The sequence below is a fragment of the Gekko japonicus genome, unplaced genomic scaffold, assembly GCF_001447785.1.
Source record: "Gekko japonicus isolate JY-2015 unplaced genomic scaffold, Gekko_japonicus_V1.1 scaffold115, whole genome shotgun sequence".
NCBI lineage: Eukaryota > Metazoa > Chordata > Lepidosauria > Squamata > Gekkonidae > Gekko > Gekko japonicus.
This window is the reverse complement of record NW_015163095.1, coordinates 1490456-1503801: the sequence shown is the minus strand read 5'-3', so window position 1 is coordinate 1503801 and position 13346 is coordinate 1490456. Positions and strand designations below refer to the sequence as shown.

Below are 13346 nucleotides of genomic sequence, written 5' to 3'. Positions count from 1 at the left end.
GGCTGGCGAGCTCGCGGCTCTCCAGCCAGCTGCTTCGGCTGCAGCAGGTCCCTCTTCTCTGGGCCTTCTTACCTTCTAATGAGAACCCGCTGCGGGGATAATTCTCTTCCTTTTCTCCCCCCTCCCCATCTCTGCCAGCCTCTCTCTGTGTGTCACATCTCTGCTTTGAGACAGCGAGTCGTACTGACAAACAGAAAGGAAAAACGATCTTCCCTCCCCCTTCCTAGAGTTCCCCCCTCCTTTGGCTGTCGTTAAAACTTTCCTCCCTATTTTGTGTGGATCAATTAGCGGAGTTTATCTCTCACCCCCCCCCCCCGCAATCTCTGGATATAATAAGGTTAAGCAAGCCAAGCTGCGTCCAAAATGACAACTCTGGCTGGAGGAAAGTTTTAACGACAGCCAAAATCGGTGTAGCAAAAATAAAATAAAAAGGAGCGGGGAACTCTAGGAAGGGGGAGGGAAGATCATTTTTCCTTTCTGTTTGTCAGTATGACTCGCTGTCTCAAAGCAGAGATGTGATACACAGAGAGGGGCTGGCAGAGATGGGGGGGGGGAGAAAAGGAAGAGACGTTTTGCCCAGAGGATGATGCGACCAGCGCCGGGAGCAGAATTATCCCAGCAGCTGGTTCCCATTAGAAGGTAAGACTGTCGAGCAAGAGAACGGAAAAGTGGATTCTGGATTTGTGTGAGGCCGAGGGAGGGGGCTTTGACTGTGTGTCAGTGGCGGCGGGCGATGCCGACAACCTACCAAATTCCACCAGGGAGAGGGAGGGGAAGAAAGCAAGCAAGAGAGGGACTCGGATCCAGGACTCGAGCGGTGGAGCAAGAGGCACAGATCAATCACACACATGCACACACGGAGTGTTGAACTCGCGCCGGCCTTCCCCAGCAGAAGCCGAGGCTCGAGGGGCAGGAAATGGGAAGAAGACAGCCGCCGCTGCCACGGAAAAGAGCCCAGATGACCCCTGGCAGAGGGGGGAGCAGGGGGGAGCAGGAGATCGGGAGGGAGGGCCCCCACAAAACTTGCGGAGGGCCCGGGCCCCGAGGGCCCCACGCAGGCTACGGGCCTGACTGGGGGGCATTCCGTGTCAATAGACTGCAATTTGGGGTGAGTGTGGCACCCGGGTTATTCCACCAACTGATGGATTCTCTTCTCAGAGGAATACCCGGCATCACCCCGTTCTTTGATGATGTGATGATTGCCGCTGCCACGCTGGCCGACTTCGCAGACTGCCTCCGCGCTGTCCTCCACCATTTCCAGGACGCCGGACTCAAAGTAAAACAAGAGAAGTGCCTGCTGAGGGTGCCATCAGTGGACTTTCTAGGTTTCACGGTGGACGCACAGGGCCTACACACAACCCACGACAAAGTAAAGGCAATGGTGGAGGCCCCTTTTTTGGCCCTGGCCCTAGTTTAGGACAGCCGGATCTCTCTTGGGCCAGGGACCACCAGAAGGTTCTTATTACCAGAGCCTAACACTCTTATGTTTGCTAATGATTTTATAGCATTTGAAATAAAATGTTAAAAAAGGAAAATGGGCAAGAAGAGGCACCCCTGCTGTAGAAGCAGCAGAAAGTGGATGGAAGTGGGCTGCAAAGTATCTGCACATGCCTCATCCCTGTGGTCCCTGTGTTGTTGGCTGCTCTCCATGCCCCTCCCACTGGTGAGCCACTGTGCCAGTGCAGAAGTGCTGAGGAGACAACAATCGTGTGGGCCCTCCCTGCTACAGAGCACAGAGTCTACCCTCCAAAGCATCAATTTTCTCCAGGGGAACTGATCTCTGTCATCTGGAGATCAAATGTAATTCCCAGGGGTCCCCAGGTCCCACCTGGAGGCTGGCATCCCTAAACCTGACATTTCCCCTGGAGAAAATTGGAGATTGGACTCTATTATACAGGGTTGCCAGCTCTGGATTGGGAAATAACTGGATATTTTAGGGGTGGAGCCTGGGGAGGATGGGAGGGGGGGAGGGACCTCAGCAGGGTATAATGTCATAGAGTCCACGCTCCAAAGCAGCCATTTTCTCCAGGGGGGTGGATCTTGGTCATCTGGACATCAATTGCAATAGTGGAAGGTTGGCAGAAGAAGCACCACAGCTCAGGTGGGGAGGGAAACACAGGAACACATGAAGCTGCCTTAGTGTCAATCAGACACTTGATCCATCAAGTCAGCATTGTCTACTCAGACTGGCAGAGGCTCTTCAGGGGGCTCTGGCAGAAATCTTTCACATCACCTACAGTTAAAGATAGGGTTGTCAACCCCAAGGTAGGGCTGGAGATCTCCTGGGACTACAACTGATCTTCAAGCAATAGAGACTAGTTCAGCTGGAGAAAACAGCAGCTTTGAAAGGTGGATTCTGTGGCATCATACCCCATTGAAGACCCTCCCCTTTCCAAACCCCGACCTCCTCAGGCCCCACCCCCCAAATATCCAGGTATTTCCTATCCTGGAGCTGGCAACCATAGTTAAAGGGTTTGGGGGGAGGATTTCAGAGCTTAGCCATTTTGACAGTGGGGCTTCACTCCAGTCCCCTTGCCAAATTGTCTGCAGGTAGAGGACCAAGCTACAAACTACACATAATATTCCGCATGTATCAGTGTTCTTTCTGTGTGGGAAAATTGAGCGGGGGGGGGGGCAGGGCCCTTCCTCCCCCTACAGCAGCACTCCAAGTCCATTTGGGATCACCTTTATTTTTTATAAAGCCATTCCCACAGCTGCTGTGTGGCAGTGGGGAACCCAAGTTGGGTCCAGGGAACCAGGGCTCAACTTATTAAAAACCCAAATGTGTAGTTTGGTCCAGAACGCTGAACATTCTGCTTGCATTCACTCTACAGTTTCCCCTTTCAGCCAGATCAAAGGGGTAAAATACAGGAGTGACAGGAGTCACACACGTAGTTGGCCACACAGGACAAATGACTCATGTAGAAGCAGCCCTGGTCATCTTAAAGTCCTTACTCTGCACACAAACACCCACCATAGTTATAGTCTGTTCTTAGGGTTGCCGAGTCCATTTGTCTTTGCGGCGGGAGACTCCCGGATGGTGTCCCGAGTTTTCCCCTCAGATGGCTGTGGCCCCGCCCCCAGCGTGCCCGGCATCATCACGTTACATCCGGCTGACGTGCACGCCGGGGTGGGGTTTTCCCCGGGGCCTGATTCCGCAGCGGCAGAAATCGGGCCTCCAAAGTGGGGGGAAATCCGCCGCCCCGGGGGACTTGGCAGCCCTATCTGTTCTCGCCTGTTTTATGAGACCCCTTTTAAATTGTTAAATGTTTTATGGTGTGCTTACACTCCAACTGGATTTATTAAGTCTGTGTTAATAGGTCATTACTTTAACTAGTTCTGTTTGGTGTTTTTATCATGTTTTACCTGTAAACTACCTCAAGCAGGTTTCCTGGAGGGTTGGCATAGAAATATTTTAAATAAAATAAATATAAGGGGGGCTGTATGTTGCAAATACACATTTTAATGCAATGATCTAGGTGTGAGTTTTATGCCTTTTCAATGTAGAAAAGTCTTAATGTGCAAAGTGGTTTTTAGCTTTCATTTCTTTGAACTTCTCCTTGCCCTGTTATGGGACTTTGCTACAAAATGTAGCAGCAACCTTTATAGCCCTAAAATAAAGAGGCTGGTTCCACAGATCTGGCACATCTAATTGCTCTCGTTTTGGGGGGTGGAGTTAATCAAGGCCGTGTTGTATTCTTTTTGAGGTTACAGACAAGGTATTACTCTGTGGTGGACCACTGAGGTCCTCAGCTAACTGCTTCCCAGCCAGTAGAGCACTCACCAGGGAGATGGGGTGTCTCTGCTAACACTGACGGAGACCAGGGCCCCCAGAGCCCATCAAGGGACAGGCCATCAGGTTTGGTGCGCACTTGGATGCGGTACAGCTGCCCTGGGAGAAGATCACTGAGGCGGCATGTGCGGCTGTTCCTAACTTCAATCTGCAAGAGACAGAGCCAAGCAAGAGTAAGAATGGACAAAGACGTTTCTTTCACCAACCCCAGTGGTACTTTGGAGCAACAGTGTTTGACTCCTGCTGGAGCCTCTGTGCAGAGTGTTGTGTAGGGTTGCCAAGTGTTGGGGTTTTTTTGCGGCGGGGGGCTCCCGGACGGCGTCTTCTGCGCGCGCATAAAGCGCGCTCGTGCCGTGCGCAATGGCTGTGGCCCCGCCCCCAGCGTGCCCGGCGTCATCACGTCACATCCGGATGACGTGCACGCCGGGGTGGGGTTTCCCCCGGGGCCCGATTCTGCGGCGGTGGAAATTGGGCCTCCAAAGCGGGGGGAAATCCGCCCCCCGGGGGGACTTGGCAGCCCTAGTGTTGTGTCCTGGGAACCGCCACTAGGCAGTGGCCAGGTGAACAGAGCTTGATTCCTAAAGAACAATTGAGGCTAGGCTCCTGAGGTCCACTAGGGGAACCAATAGAAACCTTGGCGGGAGATTCAAACCCCCCAATGGGATCCAGGGGTGTTCCCTTGGATATGTATATAGTTGGCCACTTGGCCGTTTGTCTTTGTCTTTGTAGTGTGAAGTACCGAGTAAACGCGTGTTTCTTATGTCGTTGTCCGAGTCGTGATGTATCGAACCGAGTGCTTTACACAGAGATTCCCTTGCAGTCTCTGTGCACCGGTTGTGCTTCCCTACATAAATCATACCCTGGATGGGGGGTACCATAAGTCTTCAACGTCATAAAGAACCTCATAGGCCAAGAATTCCACATAGCTGAGGCGTGGGGGATCCCAAGCCACATGCAACTGTCTTGCCACCCTGGGCCATTCAGCTGTTACATTCTCTGGTGGAGAAATGAGACCTACAAATAAACAAACAAAAGGAGATAAAAATCAAAGTTCTTTCTGTTACTGTTTGCTGGCAGTGAAGGATGGGGAGGGGCCACTGAACAGGGAAGCATCTCGCTGTGGCCTCTGGTGGGTGTATTTGGCAGCCTGTCTAACAAAGGAGAGGCTAAACATCTGGGAGATCTGTCACAATCCAGGCATGAGTCTTGTTTGATCTATGGCAAGATCCTGTCAGCAGAAAGGCATACAATGGAACAACAGGCTTGAAGAGAGGCAAAATGAATATTAATGAAACCAGAAGTGCAGAACAAAGAGAAAAAGCAATACTAGGAATTCCTGAAGATCGTTTCAGTCATGTTGGTTTGAAGCAGTAGAACAAAGTTTGAGTCCAATGGTGGTACCTTTAAGACCAGCATAAAATTGTGTTGAACTTAAAGGTGCCACTGGACTCGAACTTTGTTCTAGAAGTTCCTGCAAACCCACAGTTGAGGCTGATTTCCATATCAGAGCCAAGTTGCTCACCCCAAGGGCTGAGTGAGGCTGGCCAGCCCTCCCCTGCCTCTCCCTCACTTCAGCCTCTGGCCACTGTCCAGGACTTGGAGCGGCTAATCTCCCGTCACCTTCTCCCCTGGCTCCTCTCTTTAAAAATGGCATGGCAAGCTGCATGTGCCCTGTAAAGGCTTCCTGAATGCTTGTGAAATTCTTTCTTCTCTAGAGAGTTCAGCCACTATTTTTGTTCCCTGTTGCCAGGGCAACCAAGAAGATGGCCAAGCTCTTATGAGAGAAAGGAATCTCAAGAGAGTCTGGGATGCCCTACAGGACAAGCGCTTCTTGCTGTGCTGTGTTTAAAAGAGGCCTAGACAAGGCAAAGAGGACTCCTTTTTCTGGCTCCTCATAGTGACAGTGGAGGGGGTGAGGCAGAAGAGGCTGTGGAGGAGACAGGTAGATGGAATGGCATCTGTCTCAGTTAGCCTCATTTTAGAGTCAGCCCTGCATCCTCCCCCCCCCCCCCCCGAACCCACACATATCTTGCCAGCTGCAAAATATATCAAGGTCCTCAGTCAACTTCTCTTACCTTGGAGTTGCTTGGCTGGACTAGGATGTCATATGCTGAGTGGATATTGGAAGCAGCCTCACATTGCTTATGGTTTGCACCCTCACTCCTGTTGATGTGGGCATATGAGACTGCAATGTAGGAATCACCTAGGCATTTTGGCCATCTGAGTACGTACTTCCAGGCACACAGTCCTAGTTACAACTCATCCCAGGACAGCACGTACCTCAACAACCAAATTAAATTGGGAGATGGAACAAGTTGATACAGCCTTCTTTCTTCTGCCCTCTGGTGTCTCTTTTCATCTCGTTATGAATATTTATTCAGTTTAGTAACTACTGAAATGGTTATTAATCAAAACATACGACAGCATTCAACATGGGACATTTTATTTTGATATCTACATACATCAGTGTATGTCTGTATATCACATGTCACTATTGCTCCCTGTTTTCATTTCCCCATATTATTAACTTATATATCGATTAGATGTTTAAGAATAAAAACATTCAAAGGTGAACAAGAATACAAGGAACAATCGTCAGTTTTCACACTTATAGCTTGCCCCACCAGGGTACTTGGTCCTACACCAATCACGGATGAGGGGACGGGGGGGGGAGTGGCGATGTTCGTACGGGAGGCTTACTCCTTCAAGGCGCTCCCCTCGTTGGAGATTGCGGGCCTAGAGTGTGTCGGCCTGTTGCTGGAAGCCGAGGAGAGTGTGGCAATCTGGCTGGTGTGCCGTCCGCCTAATGCGCCGGCCAGTTGCCTGCCGTCCCTGCTGGAGGCCGTATCAGGCTGGGCGCTGGAGCACCCTAGGCTATTAGTCTTGGGTGACTTCAACGTCCACGCCGAGGACGCAACCTCCAGCCGGGTTATGGACCTAGTGACGTCCATGGCGGCGCTGGGACTCTCCCAATGTGTATCGGTTCCTACGCACCAGGCGGGGCACACGCTTGATTTAATCTTCTCGATGGGGATTACAGTGGACTGGATCACTGCAGATGCAGTGCCATGGTCGGACCATTATGCCCTGAAGGCCCATGTGAACGTCCCGCCCCGACCCTGTATAGGCGGCGAGCAGATTTTAGCTTGCTCGCGGAAGCAAAAGGACCTAGTGCGGCTTCAACTGCCTCTGCGGGAACCAATGCCCCCCCGGCGGTTCGTTGGGTGAGCTTGTGGACGACTGGCACAGTCGACTCTCCACAGCCATCGATGTGATCGCTCCCTGGCGCCCTCTGCGCCTTCGCTCTAGGCTGGCCCCCTGGTATACCCAGGGGTTGCGGCTGATGAAGCAAGAGTTAAGACGGTTAGAGAGATGGTGGCGCCGAGCTCGCGATGAGGCTACAAGAGCATCCTATAGGACGTTTATGAGATCCTATGAGATGGCAGTCAAGGCTGCAAAGAGGAATTTCTACACAGCCAGGGTTGCGTCCGCAACCTCTTGCCCAGCCCAATTATTTAGAACAATTTGGTCTTTGACGGCTCTGCCTCAGCGCAGAGAAAATGATAGGGGATCGGATATTGGCTGTGAGGCTTTTGCGAGCTATTTCGCAGATAAAGTCTTATCACTCCGCCGCAACCTCCCCGCCACAGTTGAAACAGTTAGTGAACTTGAGGCCCCTTGCGCGTCTTCGGGGCCGGGTTTAGAATGCTTTGACCAGCTCAGCCTGGAGGAAGTCGACAGATTGCTTGTAGCTGTATGCCCAACCACGTGCGACCTTGATCCATGCCCCTCCTGGCTCATTAAAGCGGGCCACGAGGGGTTTCGACGTGCCGTGAGGGAGATTGTCAACACGTCCCTCTCAGAGGGGCGGTTCCCCGAGGCACTCAAGGAAGCGTTGGTCCGCCCTCTCTTGAAAAAAACAACTTTGGACCCGACTGAATTGGCCAACTATTGGCCGGTGTCCAATTTGCCCTATTTGGGCAAATTGATTGAGAAGGCGGTGGCGTGTACTGGTTGCCCTGACTGATGACCTCCGTAGACATCTGGATCAAGGTGGTGTGGCGGCACTGTTGTTGTTAGATCTGTTGGCTGCATTTGATACAGTCGACCATCAGCTGCTGGCCCACCGCCTCGCCGATGTGGGGATTAGGGGGCTTGCCCTTCAATGGCTTGCCTCATTTCTCCAAGGTCAGGGACAGAGGGTAGTGCTAGGGGAGCAGCAGTCCCAGAGACACCCGCTGGAGTGTGGGGTGCCTCAGGGGGCTGTGCTCTCCCTGATGCTGTTTAACATATATATGCGCCCCCTCGCCCAGATTGTCCGGAGGTACGGGCTGGGGTGTCATCAATACGCAGATGACACCCAGCTCTATTTGATGTTGGGCGGCCGGTCAGACTCCAACCCAGAAGATCTGCACCAGGCCTTACAAGCTGTGGCTGGGTGGCTCAGGCTGAGCAGGCTGAAGTTAAACCCGACGAAGACGGAGGTCCTGTGCTTGAGTTGGAACGGATCGGGGTTGGGACTCCCGACCTTTGATGGGGCACCTTTGGTGCCAGCCTCGGAGGTTAGGAATTTGGGAGTGTTCCTGGACCCCACCTTAACGATGGGGGCCCAGGTGGCGGCCACTGCCAGATCAGCCTTTTATCATCTTCGGCTGATACAGCAGTTGGTTCCTTTCCTTGACCGCAATGACCTAGCTACAGTGATCCATGCGACGGCTCACCTTGAGGCTAGACTACTGTAACGCTCTCTACATGGGGCTGCCTTTGTCGCAAATCTGGAAGCTACAGCTGGTGCAGAATGCTGCGGCCAGGTTGTTGGTGGGCGCCTTAGGCCGGGAGCACATCCGACCTGTGCTGAAAGCGCTGCACTGGCTGCCTATAGCATACCGGATTCACTTCAAAGTGCTGGTGCTTACCTTTAAAGCCCTACATGGCCAGGGTCCAACTTACCTGAGGGACCGCATTTCCCCATATATTCCCCAAAGAGCACTTCGGTCAGGATCACAATACCGACTGGTGATCCCGGGCCCTAAGGAGGCCAAGCTTGTGGCAACAAGGACCAGGTCTTTCTCAGTGGCGGCTCCTACCTGGTGGAATGAGCTCCCGGAGGAGATCAGGGCCCTGCGGGACTTGGTGCAGTTCCGCAGTGCCTGCAAGACGGAGCTTATGAGTAGGAGCCGCCACGGCCACTTACATCACAGCCACTAACATCACCGCACCGCTATAGAGAGAGACCGCTGGGGGGGGGGATTGGACGACATCTTCCATTCCCCCAGCCTTCCCCCTGCTACGTATGATATCAGGAGTTTATTTATGCATCCGCAGAACTGATTTTAGCCTGTTTTAAATTTGTACTTGTATTCTGTAAACTTGTATACACTTTGTGCCCAATGTGAGCCGCCCTGAGCCCGTTCACGGGGAGGGCGGGGTATAAATGCAATAAAATAAAATAAATAATAAAATAAACAACTACATCTTGCCAATACTTTTCTGGCAAACGTTTTCTTCCAGTTTTGTCCTGTAACAAATATTCCAGAATAAGATGACTGGAATGTTTTAGTCACAGAAATGGCAGGGAAGGCTGAACCATCCCCTCCCACTGCAAGGGGCTGTGGCACAAAGTGGGGGCAGAAAATACTTTTAAAGGTGAGTCCTCTGTCACACATCTGACATGATCTGACTCATGTCAGATGTGAGACCTTTGCTTATTTTAAAAAAAACAAAAGCTGGGAATTCAGAAAATCTGTTACACATAGGGTGCGTTCAGACGGGGCGTTTCAGCCAGCAGAAACTGCATCGGTTCCAACTGGTGCAGTTTATGCTGGCTGAAATGCGATCACACTTACCTCCGATCTGTGGAGCCCATCGCTGTATGCCCGCTTACACACAGCGTTTTTTTTTTAACCCAGTTTGCGCATGCGCATAGGCAGCCATCCACAGAATGGTGATCTTTGTGCATGTGCAAAACACCCCGTCCCGAAAAGCATGCCCTGAAGAGAGGACTTACCTTTAAAGTTTAAAGACCAAACTGGCCTCCCTGAGGTCCCGGACTCCTCTAAAACCTTAAACTAAGGACCCCCCCTTTTTTTAAACAAACGCCGGGGCGAAGCTTTGCCCAAGGGCATATCTAACAAAAAAAATGGCAGGCAAAAAGTGGAAGCCTCGGGCTTCCGAACGAAAGTGACTCTACAGCGGTGGAGAGCGATCAGACGGGGGGTAAAGCGGTTACAACCAGTGCACTCAGGATACCACCACTTATGGACCTAGTAGCCAAATACACCGGTTTAAAACTCTTTGCAACGGTTAGGGATGGAAGGCAGATGTTCTACGTGTGAACGCTGGTAAGTACACCGATTCCAACAGGCACCTATACCGTTGTAAATGCCCCGTCTGAACGCACCCATATTGTTGTGATATTATATTGGTATAACAGTATTCAATTGCCTATTAAAAAGACAAAGAGCCCCCTGGTGACTGGAGGAGGAAATGGCTCTGCTGAGACAATGGCCGAATCTGCATTTGTCTTTCCCACCAGTATCCCAGCCTTTTGACTTAGTCTTCAAAACAGCTGTCTACATTTGGTGTCGTTTTCACACCTCAACAGTGCTAGCATACTTTTGCACGTTCACATATGTTTGTTTTTTGCCACCCGTAGGGGATTTTTTATTGCGCTTTCTAATAACTACAAACTAAAAACTACAAACAGAAAAAATGGGAAGGGGGGACTACAATCTTTAGGAGAAAGTAAAGAAAACCCTCTAAAAACCCAAGAAATGGTGATCATACAAACATCTTACAGAATTACCTTCCTTCTTAAATGCAAGTTAACTTTCGTTGAAAATGATAATCTATCTGGTAAAACATTTGGATATTTCACCAACAATTCTAACTTCATAAAAAGACTGTGAATATCGATATAAAATAGGCATGTTTTAGGTGCTCCAGAGTGCATTAACAATCTATTTTTTCCCCTTTCTGTGTCTCAATTGATATCTTTGTTTGGGGCCAAGAGCCCCCAATTTAGAGTCTGAGCCCTCATCAGAAGATCCAGCCTCTCCTTCTTTCTCGCACTCTTTGGAGCCATTGGTTACTCCTTCTCCTGCTGGGCGACCATGTTGATGCAAAAACTTGCAGGCCTTTTCAACAGAGTCAATCCTTTCTTTACCATTTGTATATCTGAGGATTAATCCTTCGGGTATTAACCATCTGTAGGAAACCTTGTGACTTTGTAGAAATGAAACCAAGTCTCTATATTTCCTTCTCTTCCTTCTTATCTCGAATGGAATGTCTTTCAAAACTTTTATGTCTTTGTCTTTTATCTTCAAGGTAACTCCATTGGTTGCTTTCAATAGTTGATCTCTCACTTTTCTTCGGGAGAATCTTATTGTGACTTCCCCTGGCAGATTATTCTTTCTGATAAATTCTGAATACGATCTGAAGACTTGTATGGGAAATTATAGCTGTTTCTATACAAATGCTAGAAGCATCCGAGGTAAAATTGGGGAGTTGGAGTGCTTGGTGTTGGAGGGACATTGTGGGTATTTCAGAAACTTGGTGGGATGAGGAAAATCAGTGGGATACGGTGAAGATAGGGGGGAAGGGTTGGAGGTGGGGTGGCTCTGTATGTCAGAGAGGGTATAAAGTCCAGAAAGATTGAGAGGCTAAGAGAATTGGATTCGCTTCTGGAAATTCTATGGGTTGAAATAGGGGGGCCAAAAGGAAACTTAACACTGGGAGTTTATCGCCCACCAGATCAAAAGATAGAGGAGGATTATAAAACGATGAATGAATTCAAGAAAGCAGCTAGACAAAAACACTGTGTCATAATAGGTGATTTTAACTACCCACACATTGAGTGTTCAGGTTGACAGTGGGCGGGGGAGAAGAGCGGACCCAGCACCCAGCCAATGGCACGCAAGTACTCTTGAGTGGCAGTTGATGAGCCAGTGGCTGATGGGAGAGCTGAAAATGGCCAACGCGTTAGGGCAATTATATATATAGGATGTCTTTTGAGAAGGCGCGGTCTGAATGAAAAGCAGCCAACTGGCAGGACCGAGGAATCTTTGATGGGAGGAAGGCCCAAGTCAGAGCACTCAATGGCCCTTTCTGTACTCACAACTTACTGCAGAGTATCTGTGTAGTCAAGCCTTTAAAACCTCACTTTGGATTTCTGTACCTGCCATCTGCACCAATCTTACACCATCTGGTGTATTGATTCTGCAGCTACAATTTAAAAACCACAGTTTTAAAAATCGGGGTGGAACGTCACTTTTGACACGGGGAGGTGTCCATTTTTTTTTAATAGCCACATGGAAGAAATATTTGGGTGGCAGCCTGCTGCTAGGCCTAGGCCAGGTCTTCTGAATAACCCAGAATGAAACTAAGGCAAAAGAGTTAATTGAGGAAAACAAAAGTGAACAGCATATGAAAGAAAATGAAAGCATTATAACATACATTCACACTAATACACCCTCTTACTTATTGTATTGAAAAATATACAACCAAAAGGATCCAGAGACATAAATAGTTAGAACTCCACTGGTAATTAGATGACACTGTTCTCAGCCAAAGAGTAATAGTGGGCCATTCACTCAGACATAGTATCTGGCATGCTAAGAAATATTGCCAAAACTGCTCTTCCCCACCAAGAAAACAAAATACAGTTAATAACCTCAAGTTAGGGGGAGGGGAGGGGTTAAGCTATCAAAAGAACTTCAGTTACAATTTCAGGTTAGACAAAGAATCTTTATGTAAGGAAGATGGTAATTTATCAGAAAGCATTTGTAGTTGTAATAGTTAAACTGAATATGTACAATTGTCATGTTCCATTTAAGTACGGTTTGGTTGCAAACAACATGGCTGCACTATAATCAAGAGAAAAACAGGTTGCTTACCAGTAACTGGTGATCTTCGAGTGGTCATCTGTGCATTCACACCAATGGGATCTAGTGCGCCTGCGCTGGATCTGCCGGTGCCGTAGCAAGCTCTCTTAAAAGGATTTTCGTGCCTGGCCCAACTGAGCATGCTCAGGAGCCCCAGTTAGCATGCCCAGAAGGGCAGGCACGGACATCCCGCCAGTTCCTACCAACCGCCGCGTATCAATCTCCTAACAAAACAGGTAGAAGAAGACAGCAGCAGGGCAGGAGGGCCATTGGTGTGAATGCACAGATGACCACTCGAAAATCACCAGTTACTGGTATGCAACCTGTTTATCTTCTTCTTGGTCTCTGTGGTTCACACCAATGGGAGATTAGCGAGCAGTAGCCTACCTGGAGGTGGGTGCTGTCAGGTGTTTACTGCTTAGCCGATGATAAAACCTGACGTCCCAGACTGTCACTGGTGGACTTGCGGACGTCTAGGGCGTAGTGCCTGATAAAGGTATTAGGCGTGGCCCAGGTTGCGGCTCTGCAAATGTCTTGCAGCTGTACTCCCTTCAAGAACGCAGTGGATGTAGCGACAGCCCTGGTGGAATGAGCCCGCACCGGGCCTGGCAACAGCTGTTTCGCCAGTAGGTAACACAGTTCTATCAGACCTACAATCCACTTGGATAGAC

At 49.8% G+C, this 13346-nt stretch overlaps 1 protein-coding gene across 1 annotated transcript in view; it reads right to left on the bottom strand.

Moving 5' to 3' along the window:
• The window catches only part of MPL (MPL proto-oncogene, thrombopoietin receptor), a 35094-nt gene that overhangs the window by 8288 nt on the left and 13460 nt on the right, over positions 1–13346 (bottom strand). Inside the window, exons 4-5 of the mRNA XM_015406563.1 lie at positions 4653–4807; positions 3785–3941 (exon numbers count right to left, since the gene is read on the bottom strand). Coding sequence (XP_015262049.1) covers positions 3785–3941; positions 4653–4807 — 312 coding nt within the window. The remainder of the gene's footprint in view (positions 1–3784; positions 3942–4652; positions 4808–13346) is intronic.